Genomic DNA, 21675 nt, shown 5'->3' with positions numbered 1-21675 from the left:
GAAAAGGAAGAAATTGTACACTGAAAGGCACACTGAAGGAAGCAGGAGAAGAAAGCCTCAACTATAAGCCATCTATAAGAAACACTATATATAAAACTACAGATGAAAAGCACAGTGATGGAAAAAGATATATGATGAAAACATTAACCATAAAAATGCTGGTGTTGATAAATAATATCAGACAAGAGACTTCAGGATAAGGGAAATTACCAGCAGTCAGGGAGAATAATTCATAATGACAAATAAAATCATCAAGAAAATATAATAATCCTAAATGTACATGCTACTAACAATTGAGGTTCAAAACACATGAAGCAAAAACTGACAGAACTGATAGGGGATAAAGACATTCATAATTATAGTTGATAATTCCAACACTCATCTCTCAAGAAATCATAGAACAATTATATAGAAATGCATTAATGATACAGAAATCTTGAACAACACTGTCAATGATATGATTTAATTGTTATCAACAAATATTACATCCAACAATAGTACAACATTCTTTTCAAGTGTGCATAAAACATTCACCAGAAAGACCATACGCTGAGCCATAAAACAAGTCTTGATAAGTTTAAAAAAGACTGAAGTCATACAGAATATGTTCTCTGACAAAAATGGAATAATACACAACAAAAGTAGTATATAAATCAAAAAATGAGAAAACAGAGATGGAGTTGTTCTATTGTCCCTGCAATTATCTAAGAAGAGGTAAAAGTACTAACTTATTAAACCAGTAAGGGTTAAAATATAATCTCTAATGAGAAAACAGAAAAAGTGTACGTAAAATCTAAGTGGGCAGAAAACTGAATAATAAACAATATTCAGTCAAATCAATTCAAAAAAGGTAAGAAAGGAGAAGGAAAGAAAACAAACCTGAACAGGCAGGACATATAGAAACCAATTCAAAACATGGTAAATTTAAACATAACTGTATCAAAATTACACTTAATGTAAATGGAATAAATGCACTAATTTAAAAACAAAGTTTTGGGCTTCCCTGGTGGCGCAGTGGTTGAGAGTCCGCCTGCTGATGCAGGGGACGTGGGTTCGTGCCCTGGTCTGGGAAGATCACATATGCCGCGGAGCGGCTGGACCCGTGAGCCATGGCTGCTGAGCCTGCGCTCCGCAACGGGAGAGGCCACAACAGTGAGAGGCCCGCGTACCACAAAAAAAAAAAAAAAAAGCAAAGTTTTTCACACGGGAAGAAAAAAGCTGAAATACATGTTATTTACAAAAAAATATTCACCTAAAATATAAGGATAAAAAAGATTGAAAGTAAAATATGAACTATATAAACACCAACCAAATGGAAGCTGATATAGTTATATTGATGTCAGACCAAAAAAAAAAGGATAAAGGAGACTTAAAGGTAACAAGGACGCTTTATAATATGTTCAATTAACCAGAAAAATGTAACAACTATACCTGTGTGCACTAAATAGCCCATTCTCAAAATATAAAAACACAATTATTATAGAACTATAAGCTGAAAGAAACACATCCTCACTGAAGCTGGGTGCTTTTAACATATCACTCTTCATAAATGAAGAAATAAACAGCTGAAAAACCCAGTACTTGTGAACTGGTTCATCTGTACTGTTTTCCTAGATTCCACATATATGCATTAATATGAGATATTTGGTTTTCTCTTCCTGACTTACTTCACTCTGTACGACAGTCAGTTTGCAAGGCAGAAATAGAGACACAGATGTAGAGAACAAATGTATGGACGTAGAGAACAAATGTATGGACACCAAGTGAGGAAAGCGGGGGAGGGGGGGAAGGGGGATAAACTGGGAGATTGGGATTGATATATATACACTAATATGTATAAAATAGATAACTAATAAGAACCTACTGTATAGCACAACGAACTCCACTTCGTTGTACAGTAGGAACTAACACAACACTGTAAAACAACTATACCCCAATTAAAAAAAAAAAAAAAAAAGAGCCAGTACTGACGTGGAACTATTAAGTATCATGATTAACTGTGTTGCTATAATTTGAAAAGATACATGCACCCCAGTGTTCACTGCAGCAGTATTTACAATAGCCAAGACATGAAAGCAACCTAAATGACCACTGACAGAGGAATGGATAAAGAAAATGTGGTACATATATATAATGGAATATTACTCAGCCATAAAAAAGAACGAAATAATGCCATTTGCAGCAACATGATGGACGTAGAGATCATAATACTAAGTGCAGTAAGTCAGACAAAGAAAGATAAATATCATACGATATCACTTATATGTGTTATCTAAAAAAATGGTACAAACAAACTTATTTACAAAACAGAAACCGAGTCACAGATGTAGAAAACAAGCTTATGGTTACCAAAATCAAAAGCGGGGGAGGGGGGTATAAATTAGGAGATTGGGATTAACATATACACACTATTATATATAAAATAGATAACTAAAAAGGACCTACTGAATAGCACAGAGAACTCTACTCAATATTCTGTAATAACCTATATGGGAAAAAGAATCTAAAAAAGAATGGATATATGTATATGTATAAAAGGTTCACCTTGCTGTATAGTTGAAACTCACATAACATTGTATATCAACTGTACTCCAATAAAAAATTTTTTTAAAAATGATTAACTGTGTTGGCTTAACTGACATATATAGAAACTTACACCCAACAACTTCAGAATACAGGCATACCTTGAAGATATTGCAGATTCAGTTCCAGACCACCACAATAAAGTGAACATCGTAATAAAGTGAGTCAGCACAAATTTGTTTTCCCAGTGCATATAAAAGTTATGTTTATACTACACTGTAGTCTATGAAGTGTGCAACAGCATTATGCCTAAAAAAAGTGCACATACCTTGAATACGAAATACTTTATTGCTAAAAAAATGGTAACCATCATCTGAACCTTCAGTGAGTCACAGTAGTAAAATCAAAGATCACTGATCACAGATGACCAAAACAAATATAATAATAAAAAAATAATAATGAAAAAGTTTGAAATATTGAGAGAATTACCAAAATGGGACACAGAGACATGAAATGAGCAAATGCTGTTGGAAAAATGGCACTGATAAACTTGCTCAATGCAGGGTTGCCACAAACCTTAAAGCTGTAAAAATGTATCTGCGAAGCACAATAAAGTGAAGGGCAATAAAACAAGATACGCCTGTATATATTATTTTCAAATACACACGGAGTGCTTATAAAATCTGATCAATGCTAAGCTACCAAATAAAGGGTGAAAATATTTCAAAGGTTTAAAATTATACAGAGTATGTTTCTCTGAACATACTGAAATTCAGTTAGATATTAAGAAGAAAAGGAAACTAGAAAATTTTTCATATGTTTTTGGAAATTAAGAAAATTCCCTTCTAAATAATCCATGTTTCAGAGAGAAAATCATAATGGAAATATGAAGATATTTTAAAATGAGTTATAATAAAAACATGAAATATCAAAATTGGAAGTATAAAGTTAAATGTGTGCTTGGATGGAATTTTATGGCTTCAAATGTATATATTAGAAAAAATTTTTAAAAAATCAATAACTGTAAGCACCAGCTCAAGAAATTAGAATAAGTGAAGAAACTTAAACCCAAAGAATACAGTATGAGAATAAAATATAAATAGCAGAAATTAAATGAAAACACACAACAGACGTGATCATCTATTCATCTTCAACATATTGGTGTCTTCTTGATTTCATGTGATTAGTGATTATACTGACAAACCCATTCCCCACTGTGATTGCATGTGTTACTTTAGTGTACTTTTTTGTGCATCTTACATTTTACTCACCAGTTTTCTGGAGTTATAGAAATTATCTGCTTAACTACCATCAAGAGACTTGGCTTTTAGTGGGTGGGGTAAGGACAGAATATAGAACTTTGGTGAGCTTGTAAAACTGGGAATTAAAAATGCAACTCCATATCATGGTGAGAAATTTGAAGGTTTAATACCCTCAAAGAAAGGGAGACAAAAGGGATTGACTGTCTCTGCTTGAGCTTTCAGTTAAAATCCATGATATATTCACCACTAGACTGCTCCACATCTCCCATGGATTTGTTTTTACCATGAGAGTAATCAGAAAAATCTCCAATAAAAAAATTAATATAAAGTCATTCTGATCAGTATTTCCTTTCAAGTGATTGGCAAAAGCAACACAGAAGTGAAGAAACACTCTCCAACCAATCTGTACAAAAATCCTACAGAAAGAAATCTGCTGAAATTTATAAACCAACATTATAAAACAGAAAGGAATAATCCACCAAGTCAGAATCAGCAGAATTAGAGTTGCAGGAGGCTTAGACATTAGCATTATTAGGTATGTGTATATGTACATATCTTTAAGCTTTCATTTATATTTTACATATAAAATATATAATATATTCATGTTTATATATCATATATTTAATTCATATATAATTTAATTATATTAATAAAAAGATATTTTAAATATATATTTTAAAAATTATAAAAGTATAAAAGGAGAAGATCAAAAAGGGAAAATTTGAAAAAATACAATGAGAATTTCTAGAAATGAAAACACAGTCACTGGGCTTCCCTGGTGGCGCAGTGGTTGAGAGTCCACCTGCCGATGCAGGGGATGCGGGTTCGTGCACCAGTCTGGGAGGATCCCGCATGCGGCGGAGCGGCTGGGCCCGTGGGCCATGGCCGCTTAACCTGCGCATCTGGAGCCTGTGCTCCGTAACGGGAGAGGCCACAGCAGTGAGAGGCCCGCGTACCGCAAAAAAAAAAAAAAAAAAACAAAAAAAAAAACAGTCACTATAATAAAACTTAACAAACAAATCAAGTGGCATATTAGACACAGCTGAAGAGTGATTAAGTGAACTGAAAAAGAATCCTAAGAAAATTACCAGGACTGCTACTCACAGTCTGGGTATCCTTTGATTTACTGCTTTTGTTACAGATTTATCATTCTCAGAAATCTATGTATGATAACTAAAAACTTTACTTCTGTTTATTAGCTATTCTAAACAATTTTTTACTCAAGTTAATCACAATTTGTATATAAAATAAGCAACCATTGACCCTTGGTCCTTGGCTACATGTAATTCAATGGTTCAATATTTTACTTTACGTGAATTACCTTAACAAAATCTCTATCAGTCTTCTCCTTCCATTCTTCTCCAAATACAGTAGAAAAGGATCCTAAAGCTAAAAGAATAATAGTGTATTCAGTAAAATGAAATTATTTCTTTCACTTAGTTCCTTAATAGGTAGGTTTGGAAAAACAGTAAAACTACAGTTTAGGATACCTTGTTCATTAAAAATTGTTTCATAATAAATGATAGAAAGTCATGATAATTTCTTTTGAAATACTGTTTTTTAAATTATAGAATTTAAAGAAAGTTTATGTCACTACAATCTAAAAATACACAACTCACTTTCATAATAGTTATACAGACAATAAGAAAAAAATGAGGGACTGTAATAGTTACTCTGCATTAGTTTTCATTTGTAGAAGAGTAACATATTAAAAAGTCAAACTGATGCTACTGCTATTAGATTGCCAAACTGTTATAACTTTAAATCGTCATAGTCATTTCAAAAATAATTATGTAATTCATATTTGAAATATTAATGGACAAGGCATTCTTTGGGAATAATTCCCACAATGAAATCTCCTTTAGGAAACATTCTCAGCTATAGCTTGTTTGTATTTCTTGATAAAGTTGTCAGGAGCAAAGTCAAACCATCTATTTTCAAAAGCTTCTTAATAACACCCTGCCCCCTCCGGACAAGAGGTTAAGGTATATAGATACATATCGTTTTTCTCTCCTCTGCTCTCCTCTGCGTTGCTAACTCATTTTGTCAGTTACAGGACCAGACAGTAAAGTCGTATAATACAAATGTCTAAGCTGTGACACAATAGGCATATACCTTTAAAAAGTAGGTAGGTACTTTCATCAACTACTTGTAATTATCTGTATTCTGTAATGAAAGCTATTGGTTTTCAAATGCAGAGAGAAAACTATGTATTGGCAATTTTTAACAGAAAAACTAGTCTTATGAATGTAATTCTTTAAAAAACAAAAGTAAATCTCCTTAAATGGATGTGCTGTGACATGCATAACATATGGATATATTTTCTGTTGTAAAAGATTTACTGAATGTTTGCAGTCTTATTACGCCTTTAAGTATAGATCTAATATTTATACTTAATATTGAGTTAAAGTTGTAAAGTACTTAGGTTAGAATAAGACTATTCATTGAAAAAGTACTAATAAGGGTGAAGAATGGAAACAGTTTAACATTATATTGATATTAGGATCATGGGGACATGATATAAAGAACAGATTTGAAGTTTTTAATAAATAAATTTAACTACAGTGACCTAAAGAAGAATTTCATAAAATATCAAATTTATATAGGTGTAGCAGCTTAATCAGAAAAATGAAGTCCACACCCTACTAAAGAGACAAAATTTTGTTTGTCCTGAAGAAAACTTTATAAAGAAAAACTTCACTGGGAAAAGAATACTGAATGGAAATGTAAGATGGAAAAATTAAATTTTTGTCACATGGAATTTTTATTATACTTCTTCAAACACATATATGTATAAACATTCCACACCTTCAAAGAAAGTGGTATCTACATTTTCTCTCAATTAAAATTCCATGCCCTAAAAAAATTCAAAACCTCTCAAGAGCCTTATGAAATATACCCATAATCAAATATACCGTTAATCTTCAAACTCAAAAGAATTATTTTCATAATGTAAAACCACTGTTTTAAGTATACGGTCTTCATAAAGTCCCTATGCACTCTGGAACTCTAAAGTTCTAACTGTTGAAATAAAAGAAACATCCGTTAAACAGCATTTGCTAAATTATTAATGTTTTAGATTGCTACTCTACATAATAATTTAGTCTGAGATAAACAAAAACGCTAAAGAATGCAAGATAAACTGGGTGTAAAGAATGTCATGCCTCAGTGCATCAAAACTGGTAAGCTCACTTTTATCATATATACAAATGTAATTCTTATTCAATGATTAAATGGTAAGAATTCACTAAAATTATTCTGGTCTGAGAATATTTACTATTTTTAAAAACTTCATTTTAAGATTTCTAAAAAAATGTGAAACAATTTTAAACCATTCTATATTAAATGCTGAAAAATGTCTTTAAAAGAGCAAAATGAAATATCAGGAAGCAAAGAACATGAGAGTGAGATGGAAATCCTCCAAATTTAGATCTTCGAAGTCACAATACAAACTGATAAGTACTAATCTTTGTCCCTCCTCCAAGTAACCAAGAATAGTTTCTGGCAGGGTAAGAAACTAATTTTCACTTTTGTTTAATTTCAAAATGTCTTCATACAAAATAAGTACATGTCAAATTGTAAGGACTCCTACTTAGGAAATTCCCTGGCGGTCCAGTGGTTAGGACTCCGTGCTCTCACTGCCGAGGGACTGGTTCAATCCCTGTCAGGGAACTAACTAAGATCCCACAAGCCGTGCAGCATGGCCAACAACAACAACAACAACAACAACAAAGGAATCCTACTTAGATAATCCCAAATAAAAGTATGTTTGAAAATTATACTACTGACCCAAATTACAGAAAAATGAACTCATTTGCAAACACATCACTGTTTAAACATAAAAATACTCATGACCTATGAAATATTACATGAAATTCTCAGACTATATCTACTGTTCTATATAGTTTCCTATATGATAATTTCAAAATATATCAATACCTTAATCCATTAATAGAATATACTTCTGGCAAAAGAAGTTACATGGTATTGGGGTAGAAGGAGGGTTGAGAAGCAAGAAAAAATTTTATGTCAGTAACAGCTGACATAGAATATTTTAAAAAGAAAAACTATAGCAGGAAAAAATTTCAAAACATATTTTCTAAATCCCTGTTAAACTAGGGATTGCTAGTTAAATTGCTCAATTAAAGAATTGAGCAATTTGGTCTGAAAAGTAACCAGATTTGAGATAATTTCACAGAAAACAAAGAACGTGATTTATAAAAACCTACAAATAGCAAATCCTATGAGTAAAAAAATATGAAATATTTGATTATTCTTATTATTTATGCAGCAAATTTTCAAATTCATTGACCTAAATTGTTTAGTTAAAAATTATAACTACACACCAGCAGAAATAAACTTCAGAAAACAATTTCTTCCAGGTCCTATTTTTCGCTATCAGAATTTTGTATCAAACAATTTTCTCAAATCAACAAACCCACATTTACTATAAGAAAAATACAGCATTTTAATTTCAAAAGTTCTAGTGAGGCTTTTATTATTCAAATATATAAGGTTAAAAAAATCCAAACATTCATTATTTTAAATAATACATTTAATATAACAAAAGGAAATAAAGAATGCTACTATATTGCCTAATAAAAAGTACTTTCCCCCTTAAAAACCTTTAAAAAAAATCTACAACACCTTTAATAGAATGATTATACAAAACATTAAGGCTAAAACTTACTGTCATCAAACACCCCAGCATTAGCAAGCAATAAAGTGATGATTTTAGGGTCTTTTTCAAGTTGCATGACATGTTTGCTTTCATTTGATAGGAGAGTGCATACATTAATAGCAAAGTCCACTTCATTTGGGAGTCCAGATAATAGTGAAAGCACCAATTTATTATAATCATTTGGCGAATTGAAGTCCATAGACAGCCCATAACTTTGACGCAGATAATCTAACAAAGACAAAAACGAAAACACTGTTAAGTATATCAAGGATTAGAAACCTTTCATGGTTAATATCTTCTGAATACAGGACAGAAGCTTGTTTTCTTTTATAAAATATAAACTGAGTAGAAGTTTAGAGTTCAACTTTCTAAACTTAAGTGAAAATTACATTCCTCAAAAAGTATTAAAATATAAAAAATGTACATATTCTGTTGGATATCATTGCAAAATTACTATTGTATCTTTATTTTAATTTACCAAATCTACATTTTTTATTCTTGTATTTCAAGGGACTTATTCCGATTTTTAAATACTATAAGCCAGAAAGACTGGTTCCTTTCAAATTTTTAACAATATCATGTTTCTAAACACACTGCCTACCTTCTTTACCCAATTTTGGGAGGATTATTACTTGTTTAGGTCAGATTTGTTGCCACATAATATGTAAAATTCATGCTTTTTAGTTCTACAGTTCTATGAGTTTTGATAGTCTTTTAACCACAACCATAATGGAGATAGAGTATTTCTATCACCCCAAAGAAGTTTCTTTATGCTCCTTTGTAGTTGATCCTCTCTTCTATCCATAAACAACCACTGATCTACTTTATTTCAAAATGCCAATTAAACAGAATCACACAATATATATCTTTTTGTGTCTGATTTATTTCATTTAGCAAAATGCTTTTGAGGTTAGTGTCCATTTTGATGTGTGTATCAGTAGTTGGTTCCTTTTTACTGCCATAGTATGGCTGTAACATAATTTGTTTATCCATTCCCTAATTGAAGGACATTTGGACTGTGTCCAGTTTTTGGCACTTCTGAATACAGTTGCTGTAAACATTCACATACAGGACTTTGTGCAGACATATTTCTTCATTTCTCTTGGATTGCTGGGTCATACAAAGTGTATGTTTAACTTTGCAAGAAACTGTGAAACTGTTTTCCAAAGTGGTAGTAACATTCTGTTTTTCCACCAGCGATGTATGAGAGAGTTCCCGGTGCTGTACACCCTTGTCAGCACTTAATACTGTCAGTTTAAAATATTCTGAATGAGTCACTTATCTAATATTTGTTTTGTAAATATTTTCTCCCAGATAGTGAATGGTTTGCCTTTTCATTTTCTTAACAATGTCTTCAAAGAGAAGTTTTAATTTTGATGAAGTGTGATTTATAAATTTTTACCTCTACAGTTCTTGCTTTTGTGTCCAAACAAATCTTTTCCTAACTAAGATTTTATGTAGGAGAATTAGAACATTTTTAGAACTTTGAAGGTAGGGAAGACAGGATTACAGAACACTAATGTATTTTATACTCATAATATATACATATTAGAAAACGTTATATTTCTAGAAATACTGACTCTTAATTGGTGCAGTTTAGGCCTTGGCAGCTACATCCTGAGACATATACCCCTAGTACATTTTTCACATAAAGATCTAATTAGTTTAATGGGAAAAGGCAACAAACAAGAGTTAGAAAACTGCTAGATGAAACATTTCAGAAAAATATGGATTTGAAAAAAAATCTTTAAAAAATGTCACTAAATGGAATGCAAGTAGGAATCTATTGTTACAACATGCCACAGAAGAAAATCATGTAAGAAACTTCTTCATTTCCCAATGTAGGTATCTGAGGAGACACCTCTTCAATTCTAAAATATTCTAGGAATTTCTCCAATAAGAAGTATCACAATACACTTATAAATGAATAAGGCACCAATTCTTTATAATATTTAAGGTTGAACAATAATATATTGTTCATTTTTTATAATCTTGAAAAGTAAAATTTCTTATAAATAACATAAATATCTGGGGAAAATGTAACATAACTTCTGTGAATATAGGAATAGATTTTGACATTTCTATACCACACACTGAAAATGATCATGAGATGCCAAGTCTCAGCAATAATTAAGTTTTTAGATTCCACACAATTTTCATGCAAATCTCTTCAATACAAAACAAATTGGAACCTATATTCAACATCTGTCACAGTCTTCTTTATGTGCTTTCAATATGATCTTGGAATTGTTCTGTTTGCTACTGAAGAATAACAGATGCCATCATATACTCAATTCAATACATCCTTACGTGAATGACTTTGCCAAAAGTCATCTCCAATTAAAATAAAATGAATAAATATGATAATTATGAAAAGTCCTCTAATTATATGAGGCTTGGTAAAGAGTCCTATGATAATATATGAGAAAATGCTTACAAGATTTTAAGAGCCTCCCTTCCCATCCCCAAGGAGGTATGATTAAATAGCTACAATGTTATAATGTGAATGGGATCGGAAATTTTCAACATTCTTGACTCAATGTTTATACAAACGCATCACTGCTGACAAACTAATTTAATCTGAGGTAATCTCTTTGTTTTCAGTTTAGAGGAGAGGGAGAATTGTTCCTGGAGTGCTGTTTACATTAAAGATATTAGACAGTACATTCTTTCCATTGATATTGGCAGCGATTGCTGTAGTTCAAATGTTTGTAAGAATATAGGACATGTAAAGGAAAATCTTTGCTCAAATACAACTGATAAAACTAAAAGAATAAATCTTCTTGTATAAGCTCTCCCAAATTTACATAACAAAAATGCGAATGGATAGGGTGCTTGGCCTCCTTTGACCAAAATGATTGAATTGGATTAAATGATCACTAAAATCCTTGCTAGCTCTAAAATTCTATTAATTTCAATGAGTTGTCATGTGCCAATTTTGCCTTTCATAATTTTTCTACTAAAGATATTGCAAATAAATTAAAAAATTTTTAATTTAGAAACTAATTTTTTAATTTTAATTTTAAAGTGTAAGAGAAGATGAACAAAAAGTCCTTAGTAATCTACACTACAATTCTGCAGAACTGACTGTATCCAAATCAATACCAAGAAAGAATAAAGATGGGAAAAAAAAGATTAGGTATTTATGGCATGGAAAAGTATGAAAAACTATGCAAATAAAATGACCATATTTTGATGCCAATGTTTACTAATTCTAAAATTCAAAGCAAAATCTATGAATACTTTTTTGGCCACTTCAAGTCACTGGGCAAAAGGCATCAGTATCCTTAAAGGAAAATTTGGTCCCATATTCTATCAATGTACAATATTCTATCATGACAATTATGAGTAGAATTGCACTTCATACTAAATGCCAATTTATTATATTACCTTTCAAAATACTGTTTTAGAATACCTTTTCTTAATATCAACAATATAAGCATCTCTAGATAAAATACATTTATCCAAATACATTAATCCAAACCTATAAGAAGAGTAAGGTTGTGTAATCAAAGATGTACACACAAATCTTTTAAACATTCTTATTAAAATTTCCTAAGGCTCTTAATCTACCACCATGTAATTCTACTTTGGTGTTTATTTACACACACACAGACACACACATATATATTGACAGCTATTAAGTTTACTATATTTCCTTAATGGCATTTGAGAAGAATCATCAGTGAAGGATTTGTTTTATATTTTGATGGTCATGTTAATTTTTAGAACACTGTCATAATGTTGCTATGGCTCCTTCTAGAAAAATTAAAAGCACCTTCAAATTCATAAATGCTGCCCTGAAACACTACCTCTTTTCAGTTTGAATTAGATATATTGTAGTCTGATGTTCCCCAGCAAGTCCTAGTTTTTTTTTCCTTTCATGAGTCCCCAATCCTGATTTTGTCAAACATGTTACATGTTACATAACTACCCAGATTCTCCTTAAAAAAAAAAAAAGACAGACATACGACAGCATATCAGAAAGGAGTTATTGTAACACCAGATTAAGAAATTGTCATTCCCTTAAAAATTGTGTAGCTCTATCAATGACTTTCATTAGGCTTTTGAAATACCAGAAATATCTTTTTTCTTGAAGTAAATCATGTTCAATTAGGGGAGGGGGACAAAAAAAAAAAAACAGATCCAGAAAAAATTTCATTTTAAACAAGATCTAGGGCTTCCCTGGTGGCGCAGTGGTTGAGTGTCCGCCTGCCAATGCAGGGGACACGGGTTCGTGCCCTGGTCCGGGAAGATCCCACATGCCGCAGAGCGGCTGGGCCCGTGAGCCACGGCTGCTGAGCCTGCGCGTCCAGAGCCTGTGCTCCGCAACGGGAGAGGCCACAACAGTGAGGCCCGCGTACCGCAAAAATAAATAAATAAATAAATAAATAAATAAATAAATAAATAAATAAATAATAAACAAAAATAAACAAGATCTAATGTAGAAATGGGTCAGTTTGAGAAGCTGGAATAGACACCAAACTCTATTTAAGCTACAAGAATGGCCAGTTCTGGGCCTCCCTGGTGGCGCAGTAGTTGAGAGTCCGCCTGCTGATGCAGGGGATGCGGGTTCGTGCCCCGGTCTGGGAGGATCCCATATGCCACAGAGCGGCTGGGCCCGTGAGCCATGGCCGCTGGGCCTGCGCGTCCGGAGCCTGTGCTCCGCAACGGGAGAGGCCACAACAGTGAGAGGCCCGCATACCGCAAAAAGAAAAAAAAAAAAAAAGAATGGACAGTTCTGCTGTTGATGAAATATAGGAACAACACAGTTACAAGATGGTCTTAAAGGTCTTTAGTACAAGGTCTCATTCAATGTAGGAATACCCTCTATAACATCCTTGAATTAGATAATGGTCATTAGCTCTTTTTAAAAACAGGAAGCATATCACCTAACAAGTCACCCCATTTTATTTAATCAGCTTAAGCTATTAGTAAGATCTTCTACATGGTGACTTAAAATGTTCCCTTTTAACAGTAGCTCTTGAAGTAATAACTTCTCATTAAAGATAAAGCTAGATTTGGTTTGCAGTCACCACTGCCACCACCCCTCCCAAGCCCCAATTATACAAAAGCATCACATGAAAGCCTCTTCTAATGGAGATCACAGATTCTAGGAGATTCTGTTTCCTCAGCTGATTGGGGAAGAAACAGAGTCAAATTCAACATGAAAGACACTGAAAATAGATAATGGAAAATTTAAATCAGTGATACTGGCACAAACGAGGGAGCTTAAAACTAAGGATTACCTAAGAGATCGGTATTAGTACCAATGAAGAATAATAAAGACCTAGATAATTGTATATTTTATAAAGAACATACCCTTGAAAAAGATGTATCTCCTCTTTTTCAGGCCAAATGTTGGTGATTAAAGAAAAGAGATGCTTACCTCTTCAGAGCTCTCTTCCTAAGCATCACCGTCTCAACCCCCCGAGCCACAGACGATGGAACTCCCATCTATTCTGTCTCAAGAACCTCTTTATTAGACTCTCAACCTGATTATTTCCAACTTGAGTCCTGTTCTTTTTAGCTGCAGATTCCTCTATAACCATTACAAGAATGACATGAATGAAAAGAATCTTAAATCCCTGGTACCATGGCAGGAAAATAGTTGAATAGTAAGAAACATTTCTGAGAAATTCTGGTGCTGGAAATTACAGGAATTGTAGAAAATCTAGTAGATGCTATGAGTACTCCTTTGGCTTCCCTAATCCTAACAGGACCTTCCTCTCCTCATTTTAGTAACTATTCAGGTTAAACTAATCTTTAGACAAAGAAATAATTTTAAAACTTCACTTGAAAATACAGGTATATTTGTAACTCTAAATTCCTGCAACTAAAAATCTTATATGCAGGCTATGATAGAAAGGGCCCTCATACCAATTAGTTCAATTCAATTCATTGGATGATGTCTATTTTCCTAATTCAAAACTGTGGAACTATGCCCTGTTCATTTCCAGTGATATTTACCTGACACACTGTGTTGCTGGTAATTGTAGGAAGATGGAATTGCACCAATAGGAAGCTGTGGTTTGGGATTGCCTGGTGGTACCTCATCATCATCCTCCCCAAAATGATGAACTTTCTCGTACTTTTCTAGGTAACTGAAATAGAAAAACAGTACAGCAGAGATTTAAAATAGATTTACATCTTGTTTTTTAACTCCCACCACATATATCTGTTTTCCTTTTCTAGAGGCCCTAAATTTAAAATAATAATAACAAGATACCACAAGCCTCATATTAGTGGGACAGTCACTTCAGCAGTAATACTGAAGACAAACTCACTGTAATGGTTCTAAAAGTGGTTTTAAATTTTCAGAAAAGACCACACCACTGCTCAAATAAAAATGTAAAAGTAAAGAATATCAAAGGACAACTACATGTAGATGAACAACAGTACATTTTATTTACTGATTAAAAAAATTATACATGGTCACTGTAAAAACCACATGAAGGGGCTTCCCTGGTGGGACAGTGGTTGAGAATCCGCCTGCCAATGCAGAGGACACAGGTTCAAGCCCTGGTCCTGGAAGATCCCACACGCTGTGGAGCAATTAAGACCGTGCGCCACAACTACTGAGCCTGCGCTCTAGAACCCATGAGCCACAGCTAGTGAGCCCACGTGCCGCAACTACTGAAGCCCATGCACCTAGAGCCTGAGCTCCGCAACAAGAGAAGCCACCCCAATGAGAAGCCCGCACACTGCAATGAAGAGTAGGCCCCGCTTGCCACAACTAGAGAAAGCCCGTGTGCAGCAACGAAGACCCAACACAGACAAAAATAAATAAATTTATTTAAAAAAAAAAAACACGTGAAAATGAGAAGATGCCCTGGCCTCCACATCTCACTCATCACAGATAACCACAGGTTCATGTGCTTTCTGTATATTTTCTGTGCATGTTTCTATCTAACAACATATTTTAGAGATCTGAGCATGTCAATACACACGGTACTACTTCAGTCTTTTTTTTTTTTTTTTAACTTTATTTATTTGGCTGTGCTGGGTCTTAGTTGTGGCATGCAGGATCTGGTTCCCGACCAGGGATCGAACCCGGGCCCCCTGCATTGGGAGCGTGGAGTCTTAACCACTGGACCACCAGGGAAGTCCCTACATCAGTCTTTTTTAATGGCTGTATAATATATGGTCCTACTGATATATCATAATTTAACGAGATCTCTAGTGCTGTAACTAGCTATGTTCAGTTTTGCTTTTTGCTATTACAAGTCATGCAGGAATAAGATTAATCTCAGCACTTGTTTAAATATTTTTCTCTCGATAGACACTGGAAATGGTATTATCAACTTTAAACAGCAATATGGCCAAATTCTCACCCCAAACTGATGTGCCCAATACATTTTGATCAATTTATAAGATAGTTCCTGTATTCCCCACTGGATCACTGTTACAGGGAATGGTCAATCTTCTTAATATTAACTAGAATTAAATTCCGAATTTACAGTAAGATTCCCACAAGAAAGATTTTTAAATAGAGAAACAATTGATCAAATCCATGTCAAACACAACACTGTAACTAATGAACTTGTTACTACACTTCATAAGAACTTAAGCTGATTAATACCAGAGTAAAGTTCTAAATGTGATCATTTTATAGATCAATCCTTCCATCATTCCTGATCCAGGCAGGTACTAAGTCCATTAGTCACTGTTTTAAAAGTCCTGCAGAGGGAGGGCCTAAAGATGGTGGAGGCGTAAGATGTGGAAATCACTTTCCTCCCCACAAATACATCAAAAATACATCTACATGTGGAACAGCTCCTACAGAACACCTACTGAATGCTGGCAGAAGACCTCATACTTCCCAAAAGGAAAGAAAATCCCCACCTACCTGGGTAGTGCAAAAGAAAAAAGAAAAAAAACAGAGACAAAAGAATAGGGACGGACCTGCACCTCGGGGAGGGAGCCGTGAAAGAGGAAAAGTTTCCACACACTAGGAAGCCCCTTCACTGGTGGAGACAGGGATGGGCAGGAGGGAAGCTTTGGAGCCACAGAGGAGAGTGCAGCGACGGGATGCAGAGGGCAAAGCAGAGAGATTCCTGCACAGAGGATTGATGCTGGCCAGCACTCACCAGCCCGAGAGGCTTGTCTGCTCACCCACCGGGGCGGGTGGAGGCTGGGAGCTGAGGCACGGGCTTCAGAGGTCAGACCCCAGGGAGAGGACTGGGGTAGGCTGCGTGAACACAGCCTGAAGGGGGCTAGTGTGCCACAGCTAGCAGGGAGAGAGTTCAGGAAATAGTCTGGAACTGCCTAAAAGGCAAGTGACCATTGTTTCGGGGTGCGCAAGGAGAGGGGATTCACGGCACCACCTAAACGAGCTCCAGAGACAACACGAGCTGTGGCTATCAGCGTGGACACCAGAGACGGGCATGAGACACTAAGGCTGCTGCTGCAGCCACCAAGACGCCTGTGAGCAAGAACGGGTCACTATCCACACCTCCCCTCCAGGGAGCGTGTGCAGCCCACCACTGCCAGGGTCCCATGATCCAGGGACAACTTCCCCAGGAGAAAACACGGCGCGCCTCAGGCTATTGCAACGTTATGCTGGCCTCTACCTCCGCAGGCTTGCCCCGCATCCGTACCCCTCCCTCCCCTCGGCCTGAGTGAGCCAGAGCCCCCGAATCAGCTGCTCCTTTAACCCTGTCCTGTCTGAGCGAAGAACAGATGCCCTCCCGCAACCTACACGCAAAGGCAGGGCCAAATCCAAAGCTTAACCTCAGGAGCTGTGCGAACAAAGAAGAGAAAGGGAAATCTCTCTCAGCAGCCACAAGAGCAGCGGATTAAAGCTCCACAATCAACGTGATGTACCCTGCATCTGTGGAATACCTGAATAACAACGAATCATCCCAAAATTGAGACAGTGGACTATGGGAGCAACTGTAGACTTGGGGTTTGCTTACTGCATCTAATTTGTTTCTGGTTTTAGCTTTATCTTAGTTTAGTATTTAGAGCTTATTATCACTGATAGATTTGTTTACTGATTTCATTGCTCTCTTCTTTCTCTCTTTTTCTTTTATCTTTTATTACTTTTTAATCATATTTTTAATTTTTATTTTAATAAATTTATTTTATTTTTTTCTATCTTTCTTTTTTTTCCTCCCTTTTCTTCCGAGCCGTGTGGCTGACATGCTCTTGGTATTCGAGCCGGGTGTCAGGCCTGAGCCTCCAAGGTGGGAGAGCCAAGTTCAGGACACTGGACCACCAGAGACCTCCCGGCCCCATGTAATATCAAACGGCGAAAGATCTTCCAGAGATCTCCATCTCAACACTAAGAACCAGCTCCACTCAACGGCCAGCAGGCTATAGTGCTGGACACCCCATACCGAACAACTAGCAAGACAGGCATACAACCCCACCCATTAGAAGAGAGGCTGCCTAAAATCATAAGTTCACAGACACCACAAAACACACCACCAAACGTGGTCGTGCCCACAAGAAAGACAAGATCCAGCCTCATCAACCAGAACACAGGCATCAGTCCCCTCCACCAGGAAGCCTACACAACCCACTGAACCAACCTTAGCCACTGGGGGCAGACACCAAAAACAATGGGAACTATGAACCTGCAGCCGACAAAAAGGAGACCCCAAACACAGTAAGTTAAGCAAAATGAGAAGACAGAGAAATACACAGCAGATGAAGGAGCAAGATAAAAACACACCAGACCTAACAAATGAAGAGGAAATAGGCAGTCTACCTGAAAAAGATTTCACAGTAATGACAGTAAAGATGATCTAAAATCTTTGAAACAGAATGGAGAAAATACAAGAAACGTTTAACAAGGACCTAGAAGAACTAAAGCGTGAACTAAACAATGATGAACAACACAATAAATGAAATTAAAAATTCACTAGAGGGAATCAATAGCAGAATAACTGAGGCAGAAGAACGGATAAGTGACCTGGAAGATAAAATAGTGGAAATAACTACCACAGAGCAGAATGAAGAAAAAAGAATGAGAAGAATTGAGGACAGTCTTAGAGGCCTCTGGGATAACATTAAATGCACGAACATTCGAATTACAGGGGTCCCAGAAGAAGAGAAAAAGAAAGGGACTGAGAAAATATTTGAAGAGATTATAGCTGAAAACTTCCGTAATATGGGAAAGAAATAGTCAATCAAGTCCAGGAAGGGCAGAGATTCCATACAGGATAAATCCAAGGAGAAACATGCCAAGACACATGTTAATCAAATTATCAAAAATTAAATACAAAGAACAAATATTAAAAGCAGCAAGGGAAAAGCAACAAATAACATACAAGGGAATCCCCATAAGGTTAACAGCTGATTTCTCAGCAGAAACTCTGCAAGCCAGAAGGGTGTGGCAGGACATATTTAAAATGATGAAATGGAAAAACCTACAACCAAGATTACTCTACCCAGCAAGGATCTCATTCAGATTCAACATAGAAATTAAACCCTTTACAGAAAGGAAAAGCTAACAGAATTCAGCACCACCAAACCAGCTATACAACAAACGCTAAACGAACTTCTCTAGGCAGGAAACACAAGAGAAGGAAAAGACCTACAAAAACAAACCCAAAACAATTATGAAAATGGTAATAGGAACATACATATCGATAATTACCTTAAATGTAAATGGATTAAATGCTCCCACCAAAAGACAGAGACTGGCTGAATGGATACAAAAACAAGACCCGTATATATGCAGTCTACAAGAGACCCACCTAAGACCTAGGGACACATACAGACTGAAAGTGAGGCGATGGAAAAACATATTCCATGCAAATGGAAATCAAAAGAAAGCTGGAAAAGCAATTCTCATATCAGACAAAACAGACTTTAAAACAAAGACTATTACAAGAGACAAAGAAGGACACTACATAATGATCAAGGGATCGATCCAAGAAGAAGATATAACAATTGTAAATATTTATGCACCCAACATAGGAGCACCTCAATACATAAGGAAAATGCTAACAGCCATAAAGGGGGAAATCGACAGTAACACAATCATACTAGGGGACTTTAACACCCCACTTGCACCAATGGACAAATCACCCAAAGTGAAAATAAATAAGGAAACACAAGCTTTAAATGAAACATAAAACAAGATGGACTTAACTGATATTAATAGGACACTCCATCCAAAAACAACAGAATATACTTTCTTCTCAAGTGCTCATGGAACATTTTCCAGGATAGATCTTATCTCAGATCACAAATCAAGCCTTGGTATATTAAGAAAATTGATATCATATCAAGTATCTGTTCTGACCACAATGCTATGAGACTAGATAGCAATTACAGGAAAATATCTGTGAAAAAGACAAACACATGGTGGCTAAACAATACACTACTAAATAACCAAGAGATCACTGAAGAATTCAAAGAGAAAATCAAAAAATACCTAGAAACAAATGACAATGAAAACATGACAACCCAAAACCTATGGGATGCAGCAAAAGATGGTCTAAGAGGGAAATTTATAACAATACAATCCTACCTCAAGAAAAAAGAAACATCTCAAACAAACAAATAAACAAACAACCTTACACCTAAAGCAAATACAGAAAGAAGAACAAAAAAACCCCAAAGTTAGCAGAAGGAAAGAATCATAAAGATGAGATCAGAAAAAGAAATGAACGAAACAATAGCAAAGATTAATAAAACTAAAAGCTGGTTCTTTGAGAAGATAAACAAAATTGATAAACCATGGGCCAGACTCATGTAGAAAAAAAGGGAGAAGACTCAAGTCAATAGAGTTAAAAATGAAAAGGGAGAAGTAACAACTGACACTCCAGAAACAGAAAGGATCATGAGAGATTACTACAAGCAACTCTATGCCAATAAAATGGACAAGCTGGAAGAAATGGGCAGATTCTTAGAAAAGCACAAACTTCCGAGACTGAACAAGGAAGAAATAGAAAATATAAACAGACCAATCACAAGCCCTGAAATTGAAACTGTGATTAAAATTCTTCCAACAAACAAATGCCCAGGACCAGATGGCTTCACAGGTGAATTCTACCAAACATTTAGAGAAGAGCTAAGAGCTATCCTTCTCAAACTCTTCCAAAATATAGCAGAGGGAGGAACACTCCCAAACTCATTCTATGAGGTCACCATCACCCTGATACCAAAACCAGACAAAGATGTCACAAAGAAAGAAAACTACAGGCCAATATCACTGATGAACACAGATTCAAAAATCCTCAGCAAAATACTAGCAAACAGAATCCAACAGCACATTAAAAGGATCATACACCATCATCAACTGGGATTTAACCCAGGAATGCAAGGATTCTTAAAAATATGCAACTCAATCAATGTGATAACCCATAATAACAAATTGAAGGAGAAAAACCATATGATGATCTCAATAGATGCAGAAAAAGCTTCTGACAAAATTCAACACCCATTTATGATAAAAACCCTCCAGAAAATAGGCATAGAGGGAACTTACCTCAACATAATAAAGGCCATATATGACAAACCCAGAGCCAACATCATTCTCAATGGTGAAAAACTGAAACCGTTTCCACTAAGATCAGGGAGAAGACAAGGTTGCCCAGTGTCACCACTATTAATCAATAGTGTTTTGGAAGTGTTAGCCACAGCAATCAGAGCAGAAAAAGAAACAAAAGGAATCCTAACTGGAAAAGAAGAAGTAAAACTGTCACTGTTTGTACATGACATGATACTATACATAGAGAATCCTAAAGATGCTGCCAGAAAACTACTAGAGCTAATCAATGAATTTGAAAAGTAGCATAATAAGAAATTAATGCACAGAAATCTCTTGCATTCCTATACACTAATGATGAAAAATCTGAAAGAGAAATTAAGTAAACACTCTCATTTACCGTTGCAACAAAAAGAATAAAATACCTAGGAATAAATCTACCTAAGGAGAAAAAAGACCTGTATGCAGAAAACTATAAGACACTGATGACAGAAATTAAAGATGATACAAACAGATGGAGAAATATACCCTGTTCCTGGATCAGAAGAATCAATATTGTGAAAATGAGTACACTACCCAAAACAATCTACAGATTCAATGCAATCCCTATCAAACTACCAATGGCATTTTTCACAGAACTAGAACAAAAAAGTTCACAATCTGTATGGAAACACAACAGACCCCAAACAGCCAAAGGAATCTTGAGAAAGAAAAAGGGAGCTGGAGGAATCAGGCTCCTGGACTTCAGACTATACTACAAAGCT

At 35.2% G+C, this 21675-nt stretch overlaps 1 protein-coding gene across 2 annotated transcripts in view; it reads right to left on the bottom strand.

Annotated features, from left to right (window-relative positions):
• Positions 1 to 21675, bottom strand: part of ARID2 (AT-rich interaction domain 2) — a 164481-nt gene that overhangs the window by 59961 nt on the left and 82845 nt on the right. For both annotated transcript variants that reach the window (XM_082636994.1, XM_082636995.1), the window contains 3 exons: positions 14437 to 14570; positions 8476 to 8694; positions 5107 to 5174 (listed from right to left, as the gene is read on the bottom strand). In XM_082636994.1, coding sequence (XP_082493120.1) covers positions 5107 to 5174; positions 8476 to 8694; positions 14437 to 14570 — 421 coding nt within the window. The remainder of the gene's footprint in view (positions 1 to 5106; positions 5175 to 8475; positions 8695 to 14436; positions 14571 to 21675) is intronic.

Source organism: Mesoplodon mirus (genome assembly GCF_964341445.2).
Source record: "Mesoplodon mirus genome assembly, chromosome: 11".
Taxonomy (NCBI): Eukaryota; Metazoa; Chordata; class Mammalia; order Artiodactyla; family Ziphiidae; genus Mesoplodon; species Mesoplodon mirus.
Note: the sequence above shows the minus strand (reverse complement) of the source record. Positions and strands in the feature narration are given on the sequence as shown.